Genomic DNA, 25,137 nt, shown 5'->3' with positions numbered 1-25,137 from the left:
AAAACACAGTGAAAATAAATTGAACACCAGGAGCCCCAGCAGGCAGCCTGGAAGAACACTCACCTGCACAGTGACAGTCATATCTTTAGAGTTCCAGAAGAAAATGGGAAGAAGATGGTGCTCAAACGTCCCCAAATAAATGGTGTCTGTCAATCTCCCTGACTTGGTCAGAGAAGTAGAACCCAGGCCGAAGGGTAAGCCATAGAATAAACCGAAACAAATCAACACCAAATACAGAGTAATTCAACTGGCAAAAAAAACCCCTAACGGTATAAAAAAAAAAAAAAAAAAACAAAAAAACCTTAAAATAGCCAGAGAGTAACACAGCGCCTGTAGAGAAAGATCAGTTGAATGATGAAATATATGGTGGTTTGAATAAGTATGGTCACCCATAGATTCATATGTTTGAATGCTTGGCCATAGAGAGTGGTACTATTAGGAGGTGTGGCCTTGTTAGAGTAGGTGTGGTCTTGTTGGAGGAAGTGTGTCACTGTGGGGGCAGGCTTTGAGGTCTCATATGCTCAAGCTATGCCCAGTGTGACACACGGTGTCTCCTTCTGCTGCCTTCAGAGCAAGAGTTAGACCCCTCAGCGGCTTCTCCAGCCTGGATGTCTGCCTGGATGCTGTCGTGCTTCCTCCCGGAAGGATAACGAACTAAACCTCTGAACCATAAGCCACTCCTAACGAAATATTTTCCTTTATAAGAGTTGCTGTGGTTATAGCTCTTCACAACAATAGAAAGACTAACTAAGACATGATCTGTCTTAGTCGTGAACACCACAAGTTAGAGGCACATTTTTCAAGTTATTAAAAGAAAAAGAAGAAGAAGAACATCTCTCAGCCTCAGCTATACATCCTATATCTGAGAAAATTATTCAAAAATAGGGGCAGGAGAAGCAAGGAGGATCATTCTCCTGTAGTAATTGTCATCTTGGAGGCCTGTTGCCTCGTCTGCTAACCGTGGCTTAGTTCTAGAAGCTTTTAACCTCTGTACAATCTTATCTAGGCCCAGAATGTTTTCAGCCTCAGAGACTTACTGCTGAATACGTTCACCCCTTCTAGTTCTTTTTGAGTTCTGGCTGGCTGATTCAGCTCGGCTGTTTGGGCTCAAACTCTTCTCCAAGATAACTGATTCGGTCTGGCTTCTCACCCAGCTTCTGACTGAATTGCTCTGCTTGAAACTAACTGTAGCCATCTGTTCTAATCTTCTGGCTCCTCGTTCTCTGGCTCTTCTGCCTTCACCTGTGTCTAGTTTGTTCTCTCTTCAACCTATCTCTGTACAACTGTCCTGGTAAGACTGTCCCTCTCCTTCCTGTGCATTGCTCCCTCAAGTAGTTTCCCTCTCCTGTCTCTCCTTGGGAGAGTTGGGCGTATCCTATTGTGTCAAATCTTTCTCTGATTCGTCACTTTGTCTGTCCCTCAATTAGACATCATTTTCAAACATGGGTGCTCCCTTCTACAAACTAACTTTACCTTCATTGAGATTAAAGGTGGATACTTATTGTGTGTCCAGCTGGAGGAATTAAATGTGTGGGCTAAGGATTGAGCCACACCACAACTAGAAACAAGTTTTTACGTTAATTACACAATCTTGGGGTTCACAGTGTGATCAAATATTCTGTAACAGTGAATGGCTCAGTAGCTTAAGGCACTTGCTGCCAAGCTTGGTGACCTAAGTTCCATCCTCAAATTCCACACAGAAAAAGGAGGTCTACCAACAGCTCTGATTTCTACAACTATGGTTAGTGGCTAGTAAGCATTCATGACCTGACACACCCACTAAGTAAACCTGGTACATTTAATAAAACAAAAATGACGTGGGCCCTGGAAAGACGGATCCTTAAGTAAAACACTTGCCTTGTAAGTTTAAGGACCTGAGTTCAAATCCCTAGTAGCCATGTGAAGCCAGATGCGGTAAGGTGCACCTATCATTCCAGTGCTTCTAGAGGCAGATGTGGGATAGAGTCAGGAGAATTCTGGAAGCTTGTGGGCGTGTTAGCCTGGCTCACTCAGTGAAACAGCAAAATAGTCAACTCTGTCGCCAGCAAGATGGAAGCTGAGGGTTGCCACTCAAGGATGTGCCCCTACTTCCACACGTATATAGGCGATATGGGCACCCACACTCACATCAGACTCACTGTGAAGGAACACAAGGCATTCATTCACACATGAAGGGAAGCCAAGAATGTGTTGTTTGTTCATCTTTGGCTTTAGCAGGAGAGAGAATGTGGCTGCCAGATTGTTCTTAGCCCTCTAACCTGCTGTGAGTTAGAAAGTTAGGAGACAGGATTTTTTCTGTATAGCCCTGGCTGTTCTCAGGCTTGTGCTGGCATTAAAGGCACGTACCACCATGCCCTGGGGAAAGTTAAATTTTATTGAAGTGAATGAAATGAGCAACCTTAATACATATAAAGAGAAAAATAAAAAGAGCAACATCTAAGATGGCTCAGTCCATGAAACGTGGGCTGGGCAATGTCATGACCTGAGTCCCAACACTAGCAACGGGGCTTTTTTTTCCTTTAAAGATCTATTTATTTATTTTATGTAAATTAGTACACTGTTGCTCTCTTCAGACACACCAGAAGATGGTATCAGATCCTATTACAGATGGGTGTGAGTCACCATGTGGTTGCTAGGAATTGAACTCAGGACCTCTGGAAGAGCAGTCAGTGTTCTTAACCGCTGAGCCATCTCTCCAGCCCCAGCAACTGGGCTTTAAAGATGCTTGTAATGCCAGGCGGTGGTGGTGCACACCTGTAATTCCAGCACTCTGGGAGGCAGAGGCAGGCGGATTTCTGAGTTCGAGGCCAGCCTGGTCTACAGAGTGAGTTCCAGGACAGCCAGGGCTATACAGAGAAACCCTGTCTCGAAAAAAACAAATCCAAAAAACCCAACCCCCCCCAAAAAAAACCCAAAACAGAAAAAAAAAAGCTTGTAACCCCAGTGCTGAGAGTGGATCACATCTCTCTGCTTCCTCACTAGATAGTTACATAGTGTCTGTTGAGGACAAGCCACACAGGGTGCTAGAAGGACAGACAGACAGACAGACAGACAGTACCATGGCCACCCACAACCTCTCTGGTCTAATGGGTTAAAGGAGGTTTCTGCCCACAAAGCAGGTTGGACATCTTTCTTCTCCCAGACAGTACGTACTGGTAAGGCCATGTTCGTGCGAAACCTAAGTAGTAGTTTGGACCTAAGAATGGCCAAGGATATTTTGAAAAAGAGAAAGTTAAGAGTCACATCTTCCTAGACACACACTCATACCAGAAATTCACAGCATGAGACAGATGACCCGATCACCAGGCAACTGGAATCTTTGAACTGTGGAACATCGCCTTTTCCTAGCTCCGTGGCGGAGACAAAAAAAAAAAAAAAAAAAAAAAAAAAAAAAGACTTCTTAGTTACTTTATATGTCTGAGTAGTTTGCCTCCATGTGTGTATGGCTACCTCGTGCATGCTTGTAGCCCTCAGAGGTTAGAAGAAGGAGTTGTTTCCATAGGATCCGGAGTTAAGGTGGTTTGTGAAGCACTATGTGGGTGCCTGCTGGCAACCAAACCTTGGTCCTCTGCAAGAGCAGCTAGTGCTCTTTGGGAGAGAAACTGAACCTGGGAGGGGGAAAAAGAGAGAGAGGGAGGGAAGGAGGGAGAGAAGGAGAGAGAGAGACAGAGAAGGAGAGACTCAACAATAGAGAGAAATACTTCAGAACTGATAGGTACAGAGAACCAGCGTGTAGTTTGTGCAGACCTGGGGAACGCACAGCCCAGAAATTGCTGGAGAGTTACATAATGTTCTGAACTCAGGGGTGTTTTTCCTTAGCTTTCTTCATAGGAGTAGAGAATTCAAAAGAAACCTAGTTATCCACAAAAGAAAATTTGTCAAAAAAAAATATTGTACTACAGCCAAACTGGCAGAATACTCTGCCAGGATTCAGAGAGTATTCCTTACTGGTGAGATTAAATCCCTGCATTAAGTCTGAATAAGGAAGCCACTCTGTGAAGGTTACTCCCAATCCCTTCGAAGGGAGCATAGCCGCCCAGGAATACAGAAGACATGAAATGCTCTTGGCAGATGGCCAGATCATTTTTATTCCTGGGGATGGAGAGGAAATTGGGTGGAAATCAGGTTTTCAACTTTTACTATTCATACCTTGTTATTATTTGGATGTTTATTTTAAAAAAAATATGTGTATATGGATGGATATGTGTGGAGGTCAGAGGTCAACTTCAGACTTCTTTCTCAGTTTCTGTCGACCTTTGATTTTGAGATGGGGTGTGTCATAGGCCTGGAAGACAGCCTATGGGGTCAGACAGTTGGACTGGAGGTCCTCAGGGATCCTGTCTCTCCTTCCCCAATGCATATTATAGACAAATAGCACCTGCCCATCTTTACGCAGGTCTGGGGGTTAAACTTAGCTGGTCACGATGGTGCAGCTGACATTTTCCCAACCAAGCCATCTCCCTGCTCCTATTTAGATTTTTGAAGAGAATACACCTGTATACTTTAAAAGTGTAAAGAGGAATGAAGCCAGGAGGGCCACACTGGCACCAGGTGACAAAGACAGAGGTAACAAAGATTAAGAGCACAGATGCAAGCCCCTCACCCCCGGCTGGCCTCAGGGCAGAGCGAAGGGCTCATCTTCTATTGAACAGGAGGGGATCAAAGGCAAGTGGTAGCCACCACCCAGAAGTCCTGTACCCTGGAAGCTGTGGAGGAGGGGCCTGTTGTAACAGCTACTCAGCGGTACTCAGCAGGCCCAGCTCAGGTGGACTTTTCTGTGCAGGCGGTAGAGACTTGTAGGCCCCACAAGGGTGCCTGGCCTCAGATATTTACTGCTATGCCCTGGGCTGAGCAAGCAATGGAACTGCAAGTTGGGGGAAGCTGGAGCAGAGCCTGGGGCAGGGGAGTGTCCTATAGGAGATACTCTAAGAAATTCACACAGCTCCTTCTTGGGAGGCCCCCTTCCCTGTGGTCCAGAGCCCTCAGTTCTTCAGCTACAGCTTACAACTGTTTGCCACAGATGGGAAAATGGGGGTGCAGGGCACGTGATGAGTGTCCACATTGAGGCAGGTGGGGAAGAGAGTGCCGGGCTCTCCTCAGATGGTCTGCTGTGAGAGAGCAGGCTGGCTTCTCCTCACTACTGGGCAGTATGCTCAGGGGCAGCCAGAGGGCTTGCTCTGCCTGGCCTTTCTCTAGCCTGACACTATTGTGTGTGTGAATCTGAGATGCGTACCCCTGCTGGTGAAGCAGATGGGCCTTGCAGGAAGGGGTCTAGGAGTTGTTTTGTTTTGTTTTGTTTTTTAGTAATGAGATGTTTAACTTGAAACATTAACTTTTGATGTAGCAACAAGAGATCAAAACTAGATCTAAATGCTTGGCACGCCCACAAACCTTGCAAGACTTTATCTACTCTCTGTGCTTCTGCCAACCTCCCGAAGACCCCTTCTGACCTCACAGCCCCCTCTTCACTGTCCTCTCTACCTGGGACATTCTTCCATTTGGGCACACTGCGGCAGGCTTGGATCCCTCCTCAGACCTGTCTCAAATATTACGCACCTCCCCTAAAGGACACTGGGTCATCCCTGGTAAGTTGGTCACCCACCCTAGTTTTTATTAATTTTTTGTTCAAATTTTTAAAGGACCAAACCTTTAAAAAATGTTTATCTTCATTATCCATGCCCTTTTAGCTTGACCTAAGCTTGCTGATTGTTCTTTCAAAATGGAGTCATGGTCTCAGCCAGGCAAAGCTTAGGATCCTCTGATTTCTGCCCCACCCTCTTTGTTCTCCTAGCTACAGATGGCTGCTTGTGTGAGCAGGAGCCATCATAGTGACGTGTGATGGCAGATGGCGAGAACACAGTTAAAAGAGCATTTGGAACGAGGGAGTCTCGCCATACTTGTGAACAAAAAACTGAATGTAGACGAATCTTTCAAAAGTCCAAAATCGAAGTGAACTTGGACTTTCTTCCCTGATCATCACTTCACAGCAGTAGAGTCATGAGGGTGCGGAGGGAGGTGACTGGTTGGCTGGTTAGTTCTTGGAGGCTGGAGAGACAGCTCAGTGGAGTGCCTTCTGTTCTTGCAAAGGACCAGAGTTCATTCCTAGATCATACTCCAGGACACTGTCCTCTGGATTCACTGTCCTCTGGATACACACACACACACACACAAACACACAGACTGACAGATAAACACAACACACAGACTGACACACAAATACACACATAAAGACAGACACACACATAAACACACACACTAATAGACATACACACATGAATACACATACATGAACACACACATAAACAATGACACACATTGATACTTAGACACAGACACACAGACTAATACACACAGACACACACATAAACACAGACACACAAACTGACACACACAAATCCACACACACAAACACAGACACACAAACACATGCACACACAATCTTAAAGACAGCTACAGCTAATGTCACATTCACATGTGTGTACTTAGGCTAAGTAATATGCTTTTGACACATTAGTGATAGAAATCATATGAAACCAAAAGCCTTGACAGCTTTATTGTGCTGTGTCACAGCATGCTGTGTTAATTTACTTTTTGGATTGAGACAGCATCTTAAGGAGTACAGCCTCGTCTAGAACTGGCTGTAGTAAGGATGGCCTTGAACTGCCTTGACTTCTGAGGAGTCTGGCACCTGTCACATGCTCACTGGAGAGTCCCAGACTCTCCTACTGTCTGGCTGGCCCTGAAGGACTCCCTTCAGGCAGGGCACAACTATGGGAAACCTGCTTTGCTTGTCCTTCAGGTGTGAGTGTGTCTCTCCAGATCCCTGCTGAAACTTCAACTCCAGTGCAACAGCATTAATAGGTGGGGCCTTTAGGGGGTGATGAGGTCTTAGGGTTCAGGAAGATGATGGAAGTGTTGCCTTTGGAAAACAGCTCCAAATATTCACCTCCTGGGCTCAGTCCCTCCCTTGGCAGCATTTGGGCAACAGACCGCTACGTTAGAGATGGTGCCCTCCTTCTACCCTCTTGGTACCTTGGTCTTAACTGGCCACGCTTCTGCAGTATAAGAGGTTCATTTCTGGGGTTTATAAATGATGCAAACCAAGGCATTTTGTTGGAGAGTGTATTAGTCAGGGTTCTCTAGAGTCACAGAACATATAGGTAGTCTCTATATAGTTAGGGAATTTGTTGATGACTTATAGTCTATAGTCTGACTCCCCAGCAATGGTCAGCAGCAGCTGCAGATGGAAGTCCAAGGATCTAGCAGTTGCTCAGTTCCTTGCATTGTCCTTATGTAGGTCTCCAGCAGAGGGTGTGGCCCAGATTAAAGGTGTGTGCCCACGCCTTTAATCCCAGGACCTTGAACTCTACCTGTCTTAATCTTCTGGCATTCATAGCCACTAGGCTTCAAGATCTCCATGCCAAGATGCAGGTCAGAAACTTGTATCTCTCAGCCTCTAGATTAGGGTCATAGGTGAGCCTTTCAATTCTGGGGTGTGGTTCATTCCAGAGATATAGTCAAGTTGACAACCAGGAATAGCTATTATAGAGAGCAAGAAGAAAAGGCTCTATCTCTCATGCCCATATGAAGGACGTGCCCTGTGTTTATGGGACTGTGGACTGACTGGCAATTCATCATTTTGAATATATCAAGTTGCTGGCTTTAGGAATCCTGGGCTTTTGAGGGGGAACTGAGGGGATGTTGTTTCTCTGAGGCCTCAGATGTTCATCACATGTTCTGGGGTACTTTGGAAGCAGAGCATCTTGTTACAACATCTAAGTGTCTTGTGGGACCACGTCCTTCAAACCCATCAGTCTTAGTTTGATGTGAATCCTGGGTGTAGAGATAAGGTCTGAGAAAGCCAAATGCTATTGAAGAATTTTAGGGCCCAGGTCGTAAGACCACTGAAGCACGTCACTTACTTCCTAGCTTGTAAATGCCAGCTCCACATCCCAGAGAGCACCGAGCTTCCCGGGTCTCTACTCTCACTATTCCTATTGCTCTTTATTAAGTGGAAAGTATCTTTGTCATGGGTTGTATGTGAAATGTCTTGTACTGTCTCGTGTGTCTCTTGGTCCACTCTGGCAGTGGTTTTGAGCTGAGAAACCTGTGGATGTGTAGCCTGGCTGGAGGGGGGAGGGGCCACAGGGATCCTGAAGCTTGAATTTCATGTTGGTTCTGTGTGGGCCCCGTGGAGAATCATCTTGGGAAGGTTTCATGGGAAGCTGGGAGTGAGTGCACCAACAGAGATGGCGGCCAGCACCTCAGGTGGCACCTGCACTGCCTCTGGGCCTCCTCCTCCTCCCCCCAGCCATTAGAGGCAATTGTCCTGCTACCCAGCCAAGCTTCAGTCCCCAGCTGAGGATCAAACCCAGGGCCTGTGCTTGCCAGGCATGGAACTAAGTCTCCCACCCCCACTCCAGCCTTCTTAGAGTCCAGCATTAAATCAGTAGGAACTGAAGAATTTTGAGATAGTAGATATTCTTTGGTTGGGCAGGGAGAAGGGACTAAGAAATTGAATTATGTTTTAAAACATAAGAAAAACACACAGGGAAAAAGAACACTGCCTTAGATTTGCCAAAGGTTAAAACCGAGAGACTGCTGAGCTGAGCAAGTTGCTGTCCAAACAGACTCCATTTCAGGAATGTAAGCTCTTGGAGGTTTATTTTATTAAAAACCAAAACAAAACAGACTTCTCCCCAACAGGAGCGTACCCTCACAGCAGCAGCAATCACAAGGCACGTATGAAATAGAAACATTAAAAATGTCACAGATCACTTAAAGATGCGGACCCTCGGTTAACGAGAACGCACATCGGAAACGACGTTAAATGACCTGATTCCTCTGCCCAGGCCACTAGGGGAGGAATAATGGCCTTCCATGTACACGGAATGTGGCACATGTCACAAGCCTTTACACCACTCAACGCTCGCGATGAAGCAGCAGCCAGTGTACAGCTCGGAAATCACTTTTAGAGCATTCCTATTTTTCTTAGGTGTCTGGAATTTATAGAATGAAAGAGGGACGTTCCCATTTTTCTCTGCTTAGAAAAAGCCCACAGTTCTATGTTCCTGGACAAAACTACCATGAGAAAGGACATTGGACATTAAAAAATACCAAGGGCATGATTTGTATTTGGGGATCAGAATAATAACCCTCTTCCCAAAACCGACTAGAGAATATATAAAAAATATAAAGTCAATTACACAAAAATAAAATAATGTTTGATTCAGATTATTGCTTAGGAAGAAGCAGTATGAGTATTTGTTAGTGAAGCTCAGATTAGACGTGACAGTATCAGTAGCTGGAGCAGAGTCCAAGGATCAACATGGTATATGACGTTTATAATACACAGAGAGTCCTCTGCAGGGCAGCCACCTGAGCTCTACGTGAAGGACCTGGGAAGACACAGTCCATCAGTCTCCCACAGTGACTGTGGCACGAGGAGAGCTCCTCTTGGCTGCGAAGTCCTTTTCTATGGAATATGGAGCAGTGCTTATTGAATCATTCCCACAGACGGGAGAGGGAAAACGGAAGCTCCAGTTTTACACAAAAGCTAATATAAGTGACAGAGTGAGGCCTCCTGACAGAGCACATGGCACCGCATAAACACCAGATGCTCTGTCATCTGTCATCCTCCAGAAGTCAGTTCCTGCTGCATACAACCATCCACTCTGGCTGTGAACCCACGCACAGCCATACCCTGGGTAGCAATCCACTCCGTGGCCGGCCAGCTGGAGGTCTCTGAGTAGTTCCGTCTGCAGGTGACATGGTAGGAAGCACTGAGCAGGCGCTACAACAGCACAGCCTGGGCCGCCTCCCCGATGGTGGACGCAGCCCTCTGCAGTTCTTCCTCTGTCTGCTCCACAGTGACCACAACCCTAATGCTGAGACAGACAAAGCAGGGATGCGGGCTCAGGGCCTTGTGTGGGAGACTGAGGGGCTCCTGAGAGAGCCCACCTTCTACTTGCTGCCGATTTCCTACCACGTAGCAGAGGGAGCAGCCGTGGCAGGGCTCTGCAGCCTGCAGGCCTAACACACGGCTCTCTGTGGCCACGGGCAGAAGCTGTGCCTTCTGGTCACCCCACTCACCTGTATCAAGTCCAAGAGTTTTATTTTGGGGAAGCCACTGATCTATTACTCTACCTTGACCCTACTACTCCAAGCAGTCCTGGGCCAAAACAGAAAGTCAACATACTTGCTGGTACTGCCTGGTCTCCTGGGTGCTCCTACTTAATTCAGCTGGGATGTGAATGTGTATTTCAGAAGGCAAAGCAGCCATTTTCTAGTTCCTTGGACACAGACTTGGTGAGGCAATCCTCCTGTCCTCTGCCAACAGTGGCTTTAAGCACTAGACATGGTCACCAAGGACACAGTGAGGGTGGGCACAGGAAGGAGTCAAAACTCAAGGCATTCTGAGCAGCCAATTCAGTGTGCTTACCTAGTTCCAATCTGGCTGTCTGCATGGGAGAAGCCCTCATTCTATCAGGGAGCCTGCGCCCTGTCCGCCCGTATCTTACACTCTGCTCCAGGTGGTCCCTGGAGGTGTGCAGGCCACTGCACAGCCCAGCAAACTGCAGTGTCTCATCTGCTGAAGACCATGGTGTCCACCAGGGTCCTCCTGAGCAGACACTGCTTGGCTAGGGTGGGACCACACCCTAACAAACCCTCTACAAATCTAATCCTCTTTGGCCACTTCCCCACTGTACTCAGCCAGAGCGTGGTAACACCTGAGTTCAGAACATGAGCCTACAGTGTGGGAAAGTCACACACAACAAACTAAATTTACAGTCATGCTAGAGACTAGATGGCTGTTCTTACGAGTGCACTTTGCCATCATGGTAAATCTGAAGGGAAACTATCAGAAGCTGGGAACTGCCTGTACTTAGTTATCTGAAGTTCTAGGAAGTCTCAGCATCATGGCAGTCTCCTCTGTGACCTCTGACCCTGGGCTATGGTGGTGGTGTGTTCACCTCTTCTGATCACAGTGCAGGCCCTTTAGGGTCCTCCCTAGCTTTGCAGTCCTGCTGGAGCTTTGGTGTCTGTGGGATGACGCATACACACCCACAAGCACCATTAGCAAGGTGACCACACCCAGGCTGCTCCCTTCTTGAGTGTCTCCACTGCACAAGTTACAGTTGGATTCCAGCTGTTACAGCTGTTAAAGTCTGTCGCCTCGGTTCATTGTTGACTCACCTAGGAGGACACAGTCCTGTGATGCTTCTCAGTTAAAATGAAAAACATCTAGTGCGAAATGAACCAGGGTGTGTTCTGAACTGTAGGGACATTCTTATCCTGAAATATTTCAAGTTTTCCCAACACAACATATTTCAAAGGGTGTAAAGCAGGAAGTGACATTGCACTTTTAATATTAACCAACCTTGGAGGAGGAAGGCACTTCTCTTCCTTGTCCAAGTAGTGTGCTTGAGTCAATGCGATGCCCTTGTTCATGCACTGTAGGGACAAAGAGTATATTAACAGTCACTTAGGTCAAGGTGGACAGATATGCTGGCCACAAAAGTACCTGCCATTTATATGTCCACCTAGAGTTCTAGGGCACAAACTTTATGTGGCCCTACTGTTCTCTCAAGGCGAACCAACCCTTCTTTTGGACTCACACCTCCCTGAGATGGTGGCTACAGAGCCCATGAGATGTCTGGATGTGGTGGCTTGAATGACAACGGCCCCCATAGGCTCGTATATTTGAAGACATGGCCTCCAGTTGGTGGAACTGTTCAGGAAGGATTAGGTGTGGTCTTCCTGGAGAAGGAATGTCACTGGGGGTGGGCTTTGAGGCTTCAAATCCTCCTGCTACTCCCTGTCAGCGTGCTCTCTGCCTACTTGTAGATCAAGGTGAGAGTTCATGGCTGTTCCCGTCACTATGCCTTCTCTCCACTGTCATGGCCTCTGACTCTCTGAAGTTGTCTTGGACTTGGTGGTTTATCACAGCACAGGGAAGTGACTAAGACTCTGAGCATCTCTCCAGCCCCGTCTTCAGGCTTTGTTCTGAGAATGTTTGTGCATGCAGTCTGCCTGCTGCTGTCCACTGCTTGCGTGTGAGCCCTGTGTCTGTTTGCTAAGGCAGGAGAACACAGTGGGGCTAAGGAGGAGCACATATTCGGCATGAGGAGTCCTCTGCCCACAGGCAGTGCAGAGGCTCCTTTCACAGCCCCGACATAGGCGCGCAGCTTCTGTACAGCTTCCACTGGGTTCACTGTTAAGCAGTCCTGTGGGAGAGAGCAGACTCAGCAGCCACAGGGACATAGTGCATCCCTAGCCGTGCTGGCTTGTCCACTGGCTGCTTCTGAACATGAGCATCTGTCTTACCTTTTCTAAAACCTCTAAGCACAAACTTACTTTCACATCTGTGTATTTCTGGGGTAAGACACTGAGGCAGTAAAAGGGTGGAGGATGCTGTGCCCCTTTAAGGAAGCCTGTCTTTCCTCAGGCACGCAGAGCTGAGCCTGAGAGGACATGTGTGACGTGCCCTTTGCAGCCAGTCAAGTATTCTTAGCCTGATCACCACACTGTGATGAGGACATACACACGTCTTTAATTATGAATCTTAGATTTGGTTTTTTTTTTTAAAGACAGTGAGTCCCAAGAGGTTCTGTACTGTGTGCATTGTGTATCATGTGCAGTGTGTACTGTGTATTGTGTGCTGTGTGCACTACGTGCATTGTGTACCATGTGTGGTATGTACTGTGTGCATTCCTCCGTAGATTCTCACTCCAGGTCACACAAGTCACACATGGCAGGATGAAGGACACCCAGGCAGCTTATGCAACCCAAGAGGTCTTCACCCTGAGTATCATTTGACCACCAACTGTTCTCCAGGCAGGCCACAGGTGGGGACAGGTGACAGACAATCTATTTACTTAAAGGAGCCGGATGGTATTGTCTCAGGGCAGCAGCAGAGTGGAATGACGCCTTTACTTCTTAAAGACATAAAGGCTTGAACCTGCGCCAGCTTCCACAGGAGGCTGCATGGCCCAGGCATGCATCTCCTCAGTGCTGCAGCACCCTGGATTTTTGCAAGGATTGGGCAAGAGCCTCAAGAGAGGAGGGGTGGCTTCTGGAGAGGCAGCTGCTGCTGCGAGGATCGGCTAGGCAACTGCCCAGTGTGCACTGAGTCAGCAACTTAGCAGAAGTAAAATAAATGAAATGTTAGCAAAATTCATAAACAGAAATGTAGTCAGGATTACTAGCTCACACCTGCAATTCTAGCACTCAGGATGCTGAGTTAGGATGGCCCATGAGTTAGAAGTCCAGCCTGGGCTAGATGGTGAATTCCAGACTAGCCTGATGACAGAGTGAGACCTTGTCTCAAGAATGCAAATGGTGAGTGTTCTGCAGGGCTGTTTAGGAGAGAAGCTAAACACAGCTATATTCAATGCAGGAGCAAGTTCATAATGTTAGGCGGACAAGGTGAGAGAAGCCCTCAGCCTGCCCTCCAGGCACCCTGGGAGCAGCAGCTGTGGCATACCCCACCTTTGGGGATAGGGAGCTGTCCAGAAAACAAGGTAAGCGAGGGTGGGGGCGGTTGGGGGCCGATGCATAACTGCATACTCACGTGATCTACGATTTTCTGAAGCAGCTTCATATCTTTCTCTCGAGAGCCCGTGCTCTCTTCCAGTTGGAGGTGAAGCGCCGGGGAAAGGGACTCCCCCACCAGTTTTAAGCCAGACACACTAGAGAAACAAACACACATGAAATCCGGTACTCTGTGGGCTCACAGTTAGGGCAAGGGCTGGAGCTCAGGGCTGCATGCTGGCCTAGCATGGGGAGGCCCTGGGCTCAGTGCTAGTGCCACAGATAAAATCCATGAGTAGCACAAAGCCACATCAAGGCCCACTGAACTGAAAGCAGAGCTGGGAGAGCTGGGGATGCAGACAGGAACACCCCACTGCATGGTGGGATCACCCCACTGCATGGGTGCCTTCCCGTCCAGGAAGCTGTTTCTGTGTGCACAGGGAAGAAGGCTGCTGTTCATGGGATGCTGTGGTCTCTCCAGTCTCCCACAGGGATCTGGGCATCCTTGTCCCTCATGGTCACCCCTCTCATAGCCCCTTCATTCTGTGCTCCTCATCTCTTCACCTAATCTATACTGCTCTCTTGTCCTCAGGAAAGTGGTCCACTGTGAGACCCAGGTCATGCAGCCTTTCTTGGGACCCACTTACAGCAGGATGTGTACCACAACTTTCTATTATTTTTCCCGTTTGCTTCCTTCAAACGTATGTACTATCATGCACGCTCCTTCCTTATTATCTAAGTTTTAGAGTGCCATGAAGACATGACATAATATTGTTATATTCTAACTAAGAAACACTAAATTTTGACTATAGACAATAGGTTTAGCGCATGATCTGTGTGATCAACTTTAAATCTTGTGTGGATAAGATTTTATTCTTAGATTAACGCATAGAAATCTGCTTTGTCAGGGAAGAGATTTCTCTAGGATGAACTCTTGACTGTTAGACACAGGACACTCACTGTGTGAGTGGTACTCGCACAGGTTCATCCCCACTACTCCAGGACACAGCCGTGCCCCACACCCTCTGAGGCCCGGCTCCCCATTTGTTGCTTTCTTCAGATCCTTAGGTCCAGGTTTCCCTCAGGATGAAGCAAGGTCCTGGGCAACGCTTGGAATGTTAACTCAGAAGACAGCTTTTCATGACTGCCACTGTGGCCTAGATGACTGTCCCCACTGTTCAGGCCCTCTGAGAACTACCGGCAGAAGTCATGCACCTTAGGAAGCGTGAAGTTCTGAGGCCATAGGGTGTCCCTCTTGAATGGCAATGTGGATCCTAACTGCCTCTTCTGTTCCTTGGCTCTGTCCAGAATTCCCAAAAACAATGGACTAGAGGCACCAGAACTGTGAAGAAAACTATCTTTCCAACGTATCAGTTAATTGCCTGGAGCATACGATCAGTGATGAAAGCTTGGAACAGAGGTACTGTGTGAGGTGGGTACTGTGTGAGGTGGGTACTGTGTGAGGTGGGCACTGTGTGAGGTAGGCACTGTGTGAGGTAGGCACTGTGTGAGGTGGGTACTGTGTGAGGTAGGCACTGTGTGAGGTGAGTACTGTGTGAAGTAGGCACTGTGTGAGGTAGGCACTGTGTGAGGTAGGCACTGTGTGAGGTAGGCACTGTGTGAGGTAGGCACTGTGTGAGGTGGGCACTGTGTGAGGTAGGCACTGTGTGAGATGGGCACTGTGTGAGATGGGCACTGTGTGAGGTGGGCACTGTGTGAGGTGGGTACTGTGAGAGGTGAGTACTGTGTGAGGTGGGCACTGTGTGAGGTGAGTACTGTGTGAGGTAGGCACTGTGTGAGGTAGGCACTGTGTGAGGTAGGCACTGTGTGAGGTGAGTACTGTGTGAGGTAGGCACTGTGTGAGATGGGCACTGTGTGAGATGGGCACTGTGTGAGGTGGGCACTGTGTGAGGTGGGTACTGTGAGAGGTGAGTACTGTGTGAGGTGGGCACTGTGTGAGGTGAGTACTGTGTGAGGTAGGCACTGTGTGAGGTAGGCACTGTGTGAGGTGGGTACTGTGTGAGGTAGGCACTGTGTGAGGTGAGTACTGTGTGAAGTAGGCACTGTGTGAGGTAGGCACTGTGTGAGGTAGGCACTGTGTGAGGTAGGCACTGTGTGAGGTAGGCACTGTGTGAGGTGGGCACTGTGTGAGGTAGGCACTGTGTGAGGTGAGTACTGTGTGAGGTAGGCACTGTGTGAGGTGAGAACTTTGTGAGGTAGGCACTGTGTGAGGTAGGCACTGTGTGAGGTAGGCACTGTGTGAGGTGAGTACTGTGTGAGGTAGGCACTGTGTGAGATGGGCACTGTGTGAGATGGGCACTGTGTGAGGTGGGCACTGTGTGAGGTGGGTACTGTGAGAGGTGAGTACTGTGTGAGGTGGGCACTGTGTGAGGTGGGCACTGTGTGAGGTGGGTACTGTGTGAGGTAGGCACTGTGTGAGGTGAGTACTGTGTGAGGTAGGCACTGTGTGAGGTGAGAACTTTGTGAGGTAGGCACTGTGTGAGGTAGGCACTGTGTGAGGTAGGCACTGTGTGAGGTGAGTACTGTGTGAGGTAGGCACTGTGTGAGATGGGCACTGTGTGAGATGGGCACTGTGTGAGGTGGGCACTGTGTGAGGTGGGTACTGTGAGAGGTGAGTACTGTGTGAGGTGGGCACTGTGTGAGGTGGGCACTGTGTGAGGTGGGTACTGTGTGAGGTGGGTACTGTGTGAGGTAGGCACTGTGTGAGGTGGGCACTGTGTGAGGTGGGCACTGTGTGAGGTGGGCACTGTGTGAGGTGGGTACTGTGTGAGGTAGGCACTGTGTGAGGTGGGCACTGTGTGAGGTGGGTACTGTGAGAGGTGGGTACTGTGAGAGGTGGGTACTGTGTGAGGTGGGCACTGTGTGAGGTGGGCACTGTGTGAGGTGGGCACTGTGTGAGGTGGGCACTATGTGAGGTGGGTACTGTGTGAGGTGGGTACTGTGTGAGGTGGGCACTGTGTGAGGTGGGCACTGTGTGAGGTGGGCACTGTGTGAGTGTGTGAGGTACGGCGGCTACTCTTACTGGCTCACAACCACCCCAAACATTTCCTGTCTTCTTTATTTGAATGTAATTCTAGGCATTAGGTTTTCCAGTAGAGCAAGGTACAGGTCTGAGTTTAGACCTCTAGAACCCAGGGCATCTGCCATACGGGGAAGCCCACGGTGACGCGCTCCCAGGACCTCCCCTCTCCTCTCCTCGTCCTGAATGGGTGCAGGAAGCAGCACCGAGTTCTCATTTTCAAAGAGCATCCACATGACCCACCTTTCCTTCAATAAGCAGATGAGTCATGATGGGTAGGGCAGGTGAGAGAACGAGGCAGAATGACTATGTTTTTGGTAAGACAAGAAGGACACAGAGTTGTAGTTTTAGTTCAGAAACTGAGGCACTTTGCTTCCGAACCTATTACACATTTGGTAAGCCCATCACTTTACCCAGACAGGAAGAAAGCAAACACTGGGCTTGGTCCTAGGCTCAGAGAGCCATCAACAAGGAAGCCATGGCCAAACCCAACCTCAGAAACCTCAAGTCTCCTCCTCCTCCTCACTGGACACTCCTCCTCAGCTGGTTCCTGCCCTTTACACTTGGAAATACTTTTGGTGATACTCTGTGCTAATTACTCAAACCATCTCTCCAGGGCAGGACTTTCAAATATAAACCTGGGAATCCAAGGCCGCTCTCCAGTGACGGGTGGGCAGGGGAAGCTCGCCACACCATACACTGCACCTCCACAGAGCACTTCTTCCAGGGCATCGCCAGGCCCCAGTAGCTACTTCCTCCAGTCCCTCAGAGCTAGATGGAGATCAGCTACAGTTCTGTCTCACTCTTCTGAAAGAGCCTGTTGGTTCTCCCTTCTTACACCCAGAGGCCAAGCACCGTTCTCTGGACTATGATGTTGTTCTGTCTGCATGTAAATCCTAACTGCACCCTGGCACTCTTTCGCCATCTGATGCGTTACTGTACAGCACAGACAACGATCTTGTTGAGATTCAAGGCCAACAGTTGTAGGTTTCACCTTCATTCAATCCATGTCCCGTCCCACGAGGCCTACTCCCCTTCTGCTGTTTGCTGTTCCTGTCCACTGCTCACTGGCACTGTGTATCAAGTTCCTGCAGGGCCTTCCTGGGGTAGCTACTGAGTGCTCAGTCTGAACTGGCCTACAGATCCCTCAGCATGCCACAGGGGAGACACAAAAACCTGAGCTGTTCATGTGTAAGAATTCTGAATAAAATCTACAGAGCAGGGTGTTGACAAAAGTCTTCTCAGGAGACCAAGATGAAGACATCTTAAGTCTCAAAAGGAAGCCGACAGGTTGGGGACCGCAGAATGCAAAGGAAGACATGGTGGTATGACTGACCCATGGGTGGTATGAATACCAGGAGACATGCCAACTGAGCAAAGGTGGGTCCTGTTGGTGCCACACCACTGTCACCACTGCTAACAGGCAGTCTGGCCAAGTGTAAAAGAACCACCAGCGCTCAAGAGGGTCAAGGGGGGGAGATGGAAAGAGCGGGCACAAATCTCCAGTAGACTAGCAACAAAGAGCAGGAATGGGAGGGGGTCACATGGACAGGATTATAAAGACATGGAGTGCAGCTACTGTAATGACCCAGGAAACAGGAGGGCCAGCTAAGGCAGAAAAGACAGGCCTAAAACAGAAAAGGGTAAGCAAGGACCCGAGTTTGAATCCCCAGAACCTATGCTGGGATCCTGGGGCTGGGGAGTTTGGAGAAAGGCATAGATGACCCTCAAGTTAGGTAGCTAGCCAGCCAAGCCTGCTGGGCAGGTTGTAGGCCAACGAGAGAATGTTTCTCAAAAACCAAGATGGATGGTAACTAAGAAATGAAAGCAAGTGCTCCTCCCTAAATACAAGCACATATGTGTGCTTGTAAACACATACATCTTCAGGCTGAGTTTTGGTGCCACCAGAAATGATCTTACATGGTTCTAGATCTTTCCTTTAGCTCCCTAAAGAGAACAGGGTGTTGAAAGTCTTCTCAGGAGACCAAGATTAAGCATTTGAAGTCTTAAAAAGGAAGCTTACAAGTTATTAAGGACAGCAGAATGAACACACACACACACACACACACACACACACACACACACACCCCTATGGTTGCAGGAGGAACACTGGCTCAGCTGTCCATGAGTACATAGGGAGTAACAGCATGAGCCCAGGCTATCCACTAGAGTGGGTGGATAGACACAGATGGCCAGGTATAGAGGAAGGAAGTTTGGACAGAGGCAGAGGAGGCAGGTCAAGACCTGGAGAAAGCTGGAGCACAAGTCATCTCAGGTTGGTAGATGTGCAGCCTTCCAGTGTGCTGTACCAGAAAATTAATAGTGCACACAGCAACACAGTGACCCTCCCATCGTAAATCATGCAAGAGCCACTCCCCACGCAGTTAACCCAGCACCACAGTCTGCCAGCTGCGGCCACTCACCTGCCGTCACTTTCAGCAGTGTCTATTCCCACATCTTACAAAATAGTTGGAACTTTTACAACCCCAGAGGCACCTATCTCCTTAGGGAGCTAAAGATCTAGACCAATGTGAGATCACTTCCTGCCACACCCACACTCAGCCTGAAGACTCTTCTTTTTTATACAGAGAACACTCATGACTAACCTTAAGCTTTTTTTCTTTTCTCTATCACGTTTACTAAGAGCAGTGTGGAGAGCAGGGCCGTCCCCTACACAACACAGCCGAGCTCTTTCTGACAAGATACATTTGCCATGGCCCACCTGGTCACCCTAGTGTAGGGTCACTTATTTTCCCCTGTAGCACAGTGCTTACTAACACGCTATGTGACTTGTAGAAAAGCAAGGCCTTGGCTTTAGGACATGGTAAACAGCTGGTCTAGTTGTACTTAAAGCTGCATGCACTGAGTTTTTGCTTTTGTGATTGCTGTACGGATGGATGAAGGGCCCAGAGCTCACAAGCTCAGAGCTGCACTGCAGAGTGAGTGGTGGAGACGTGCTTACCCTTGCAGAGATTTGTGGATGGTCTGGCATTTTTTCTTTAAAACTGCAAAAATATCTGCATTGAAAAAAAAAGTTTGATGGTATATTTAAGACATTTGTTGGCCCCAGCTATGGATTCCTCTAAAAGCCCAGATCTTAGTTTGGAATGCTGTAGACTCTCAGCTCTGCCCAGCTCGAGGGCCTGGCTTCATGACGTCGCCAGGTGGCCCGCTCTCAGCAAGCCCAGCGGTGATGGCTTCTGAGCCAGATGCAGGCCCTTGCCCTTCCTGAGAGGCCCCGAGCCCAGCGAAGACCACTGGGTGCACAGTTCCTACTCTGCTCTCAATTTAAATCAGTGGGCCACAGCACAGTCATTTTTTTGTGATGTTTTTCTTTTATTCAAGGAAAGCTTGAGACACACATCTGACCATGTGGCTGACACCTCTGCTGGGGATTCAGGAGCGCCAGCTAAGCAAGCCTCTTCTCCTTTCCTGGGGTGGAGTCAAGCCCCACTGGGCATGTGTGGAGTCAGTTCTCTAGCACCTGGATCTGGCTTCTGGAGATCTAACACAGGCTGCCATGGCTGTATTGTGTGCACCTGGATCTGCAGAGCCATCTTGCCAGCCCCTTTTTGGTTTTAAAGGCTGCACTATTACAGTCAAAGGCCACTTGCAATTCCCAGTTAACTTTTTACTCTGCCCAGAGTTGTTTGCTGACAAAACAGGCTAGAATTGTTATTAATTGATGCTTCAGAGGCTGAAGGGAAAACAAGATAGAAAAGGACATCTACTAAAGCTCAGCACCCTCAGCTAACATCCCCAAATCACAGCAGCCATTATCCTTGGGAAAGCACTGGGGCCTGGGCTGACCCAGCCTCCACCTTTCCTAGCACTGTTACCTGGATTCTCCTCCATGATATTGAGGGCCTCAATGGCGGCAGCAGCTAGCAGGGGAGGTAACGAAGCTGAAAAGCAGTATCCTTGGCCAGAGAGCCGCTAAGGAGAAACAAAGACAAGATGTTCTCTCTGTAGAGAGGGACTTTTGGAAGGTACCCAGTCCCCCCAGTAGGGCACACCCATCTGAACAGCAGGCATACTGACTGAACCACAGGGGTGCACATATAACAAAACCAAGATGCTTTCTCAAGAGATAAGGACTTTATATATCTGTAAACACTTTGAGCTATCCTTTAAAAACAGGTTTTTAGGGAGCTGGAGAGATGATGATGGCTCAGCGGTTAAGAGCACCGACTGCTCTTCCGGAGGTCCTGAGTTCAATTCCCAGCAACCACATGGTAGTCACAACCATCTGTAATGGGATCCAATGACCTCTTCTGGTATGTATAGCTACATTATATTCATATATATAAACAAAACTAATAAAACAAACCCCCCAGGCTTTTAAATAAGACCTGTGTAATAAGTTATGAGTTAAATCTTGTATTGGAGCAGTGCTCTGAAGGGGTGGTGGGGACAATGGCCTGCAATTGTATGTCATTTCTAAGAGGCATCACCTGATGGTCAACCACGAAAGAGCGGCCGCAGCAGAAGCCCCCAACTGAGGCAAGCGCATTCTCCATATTAGCGCTGATAAGGTCGATATCATCGATCTGCCAGGAAGAACAGAAAGCTGGTCACGGACAGGTCCACCCGGGCACGGTGCTAAATGTCACACAGTCACAGATCACCTAGGTCCCTACCCACACTTGCTGATGTCAGCCATCGTTTAACTTCCTGGGCATTGTGCTGCACTCTTTTCTCTGGGGCAGTCCGATGCTCAGTGCACATAATTAAGGAAATTTGGTTATTTCACCCATCAACTAGGTGACACAGGCAACAAAGCACATCTTGGAGAAAAGGTTCCCTTTAACTACCCACGGTGGCCAGCGAGGCAGCAATCACCAGCCCGAAGCACCAGGAGCACACCCCGGGGCACTTGTCACTCTGGCTCTATTTCCCTGTAGGGAATGGAAATGGGCCAATGTTATTCCAACTTTTGGGGCCTTTAGTAGCTTTGCTGAATCCATTCTGGTGGTGTTTTTGATAGCATACATGTATGTTTGAATATTATGTTTCAAATATGGCCACACATACTGCCACTACACAAACACACATATGATGTACGTACTTCCAAACTAGATGTAGAATTTTAAATACTTTAAAAGGACTAAGGGAATCCTTTTTGCTGCTGCTGTTTGGGTGTGGATTCTTTGGGTAGCCCAGGAAAGCCTCAGTTTCCTAACTGCTGGGTCATAGGCACGTGTCACTAAGGCAATTCTTTGTGATCTTAACAAATGTGACACAAACCTAGCTACACCTAGAAGAGATATGGAAAGTCAAGTTACACACCCTACCCCCCACCCCTGGGAACCAGAACAAAAATTCCAGAGGAAAGATAGGGTGGGGCTGAGCAGTCCACCAGGACATCAAGCCTCAGAAGCTCTGGGTGGGTGGAATTCTTCCCTGGACAGGCTTCTGACAGGGGAGCTTCCCCAGTGAGAGTACTCACATTGATACCATAGTGCTCGGTGACTCCTCGCCCGTGCTCCCCGAGGACTCCAAATGACAGGCTTTCTTCCAGGAAGATTCTTGCTTTATATTTATATTTTAATTTAACCTAGGTTTCAAAAAAGACCAAAGCAAACAAACAAGCTTAAAACTATCATCGATAGCAACATATAGAATTCTTTTGGAGAAAAAAATTAAACTTATAAAAACACTGACAGTTGACCCTCACTATCTATGAGTAAACTTTACCTACTTGTTAAAATCTATGACTCCAGGGAGGGACAAGCGAGCTCCCTGTGTTCTGTGCCCTTTGCATCACACCGCTGTGCACTGTCACGTCACTGTGCCTTCACTAGTGACTCCACTATTCACACTGGCCCTGCTCACATGCTTTCTAGTATCTTAGATGCAGAGTGTGGGCGGAGAAATGCCTTTTGGGGAAATGTACATAGGAGAAATCCCTTCAGCAGGGACTGTGAGGCCGCAGGCAGGAGTGCAGTGGGAATGAATCAACAATCCGCACTAGACCGAGTCATTCATGAGCAAGCTCCGTCTTCCCTGTCACTGTGCACAGCATCTCTACGGGACGGAAGAACAGTCAATCTAAGAGGCAACTGTCTTTTTCACCTCTGATGTGACCCAGATTGGCAACAGACAGCACTGTGCCTCACTTTAAAAAAGGGAACGTTCAGACATTTATGTGTACAGACATACAACGTATCTGTTAAATACTTGTCTGACTACCTATAACACCCTCTGAGAAATTAATTTTTTTCAGTGGTATTTTAATTTGGATCCACAAAAATGTATGAATGAATGTAAAAAATGTTTTATTATGTTTATGATTATAGCTCCTTCATGTTTTTCTCTTACTTGCTTTTATTTATAAATTTACGTTTTAAGAGAGGAATCTTACTCTGTAGCCCAGGCTAGTATAGCACTTGCATGCAGAACAGGATAGCCTAAAACTCACCTTGCTCCTTCTGTCTGAGTCCCTGGTGCCAGGATGCGGACACGCAGGTGCCGCTGACAGGGATTGCTAGGTGGCTTTCTTTTGTTATTGTTTTTTCCTGTTAGGCTTCTAAGTAAATCTTTTCCCCTTAAGTTTTTGATTTTTGAAACAGGATTTCTCTGTGTGGCCCTTCCTGTCCTGGAACTCACTCTATAGACCAGGCTGGCCTTGACTCAGAGAGATTTGACTGCCTCTGCCTCCCAAATGCTACGACTAAAGACATGTGAGAGCACCTTGAAGGAGACATGTATGAAATTATTAAATAACTATTCTTAACAAACTTACCAACAACGTGTTAGGAAGTGATACATGCATATTTGTATGTATTTCCCCAATCTGTAATTTAATTACATGTAATTTGCATGTCATCAGTTGCACAGTCACATTAAGGAGCAGCATCGTGAGCTACTCCGAGTCTGTCTGGTGGCTGGAGTCACACTTTAACTATTACAGCTCCAATTACTAAGTTCTCCTTTCCACTGTCGCCACCATGGACATGCTCAGAAGATGAAGGGGGCTTGCTGTCCCACCTCCTAAGTTTCTGATAAGTGAGTACTGTGGTCTGTTCCTGATCATCACTGTGAGTGGGCTGGGTGACGGGGGATTTGGTTCAGTTTTTTTTTTTTTTTTTCATCAAAAACACTAATTTAAAGGAAAGCTCTTCAACACAGACTTTACCTACCTTGATAGGAATGAGATATCAAGTTCTAAAACATGTTTACAGAGCAGTAACAATAACCCAGCACTTGGAGGAAACCAGTGGAAGAGCACAGGGTCCCAGGTCATCTCTACACAATGAGCACTTTCATCCCTTCTGCTGCCACCTTCTCTGTATTTGTTCCACCACATACCTGTCCATGGACAATGCCCTGAAACCGTAACCCCATAAAAAGCAGCTCTAGGGGTAGCAAGATGGCTTAGTGGGTTAAGCTACCCCAGTACAATCCTAGGACCCACACGGTGCATCCTTCAAAGCTGTCCTCTGGCCTCCACAAATGTGCAATGTGACATACATGCTCTTCCCCACACTATATAAATAACTGTACCAAAGTGCGTTGAAAACCCTGCTGTAATAAGTTTTGGCTCCCTCTTCACTATCCTGTCAGTCTCTGACACCTGTACAAAGACAGGAAGATGAAGAACAATCCATCACTTGCATCAGTATTTAGAATAGTAGTGAAAAGCTTTACAAATATCCATGAAGCCTTAACTTGAGTCCTTACTCAACTAACGGACTCCTGTCCAGATGCACTGCAGCCACCACAGGAGAACACACTGTCAGAACTCAGGAGAAATGCAAATGCACCCCAGTCGGTACAGAAGCTTTTGAGAAAATCCAACAATCTCCCAGGAACGAGAAGGGTTTTTGGTTTTTTTTCCAGCCTCCTGGAGAGAATCTGTGAAAACCTGCAGAAACCCATCAGCCGAGAGAGACAGAAAGTTTCCTCTCAGACCAGGACAAGGGTTCTCTTCTCACTGCTCCTAAGCACTGTGGAGGAAGCTCTACCCAGAGAAAGCAGGCAAAAAGAGAAAAGACAAAAGAGTGGAAACTTGAGGGAGAAGAAAAACTGTTTACAAATTACATTGTTCTTTTGTTTTGTGAAACAGAATCTCATCCAGCCCAGGCTAGCCTTTAAACTGCCACATACCGTAGAATGTGGCATCCATCTTAGGGTTGAAAGTCGTCATCTCATAGTAAAGACAAGCTAGTTCATTCCTGCTCATGGTTAAACCTCTGTTTCTCAAGGACTGGACTATGTCCCACCTGCAACCTTAACTACAAATGGTTTTGTTCTTCCTGTCCAGGAACGGCAACCATGTTTTTGTTTTGAAAAGTTATTTATAATCTCCTTGCAACCCTACCTTTATTTTAAAAGATTCTATGGCCACCTATGACTATGTGTTATGACTATGATGACCTTGCTATGCCCAACTTGCAACCATGTCTTTGTTTTAGAAGCCTATGTAGGACTGACTTATTATGCTCATTCTGCTTCTGTAACCCAGCCTATTTTGCCTGCTAGATACTGCATTTGTAAATTCCCTGCCCTGAGCTATAAAAGCCTTGTCTTCCTTACATCCAATGCTGCCTCTCAAATCCCGT

At 47.7% G+C, this 25,137-nt stretch overlaps 1 protein-coding gene and 1 long non-coding RNA gene across 4 annotated transcripts in view; one reads left to right on the top strand and one right to left on the bottom strand.

The window, feature by feature from the left end:
- Window positions 1-8,647: 8,647 nt before the first annotated feature.
- Window positions 8,648-25,137, bottom strand: part of Sptlc1 (serine palmitoyltransferase long chain base subunit 1) — a 43,411-nt gene continuing 26,921 nt past the window's right edge. Inside the window, exons 9-15 of the mRNA XM_052156827.1 lie at window positions 22,023-22,130; window positions 21,028-21,123; window positions 20,413-20,509; window positions 19,536-19,590; window positions 13,574-13,691; window positions 11,381-11,454; window positions 8,648-9,887 (exon numbers count right to left, since the gene is read on the bottom strand). Coding sequence (XP_052012787.1) covers window positions 9,794-9,887; window positions 11,381-11,454; window positions 13,574-13,691; window positions 19,536-19,590; window positions 20,413-20,509; window positions 21,028-21,123; window positions 22,023-22,130 — 642 coding nt within the window. The 3' untranslated portion in view covers window positions 8,648-9,793. The remainder of the gene's footprint in view (window positions 9,888-11,380; window positions 11,455-13,573; window positions 13,692-19,535; window positions 19,591-20,412; window positions 20,510-21,027; window positions 21,124-22,022; window positions 22,131-25,137) is intronic.
- Window positions 14,877-16,487, top strand: LOC127664702 (uncharacterized). 3 transcript variants are annotated; one of them, XR_007973225.1, is made up of 5 exons: window positions 14,877-15,333; window positions 15,478-15,541; window positions 15,574-15,701; window positions 15,830-15,925; window positions 16,070-16,487. It is a non-coding gene; the product is annotated as an uncharacterized LOC127664702 (long non-coding RNA). The 3 variants fall into 3 exon arrangements; XR_007973223.1 differs by having other exon boundaries at window positions 15,478-15,701; XR_007973224.1 differs by lacking the exon at window positions 15,830-15,925 and having other exon boundaries at window positions 15,478-15,701; window positions 16,102-16,487.

The sequence above is a fragment of the Apodemus sylvaticus genome, chromosome 14 (assembly GCF_947179515.1).
Source record: "Apodemus sylvaticus chromosome 14, mApoSyl1.1, whole genome shotgun sequence".
NCBI lineage: Eukaryota > Metazoa > Chordata > Mammalia > Rodentia > Muridae > Apodemus > Apodemus sylvaticus.
The sequence above is the reverse complement of the archived record's forward strand: the minus strand, read 5'-3'. Positions and strand labels throughout refer to the sequence as shown.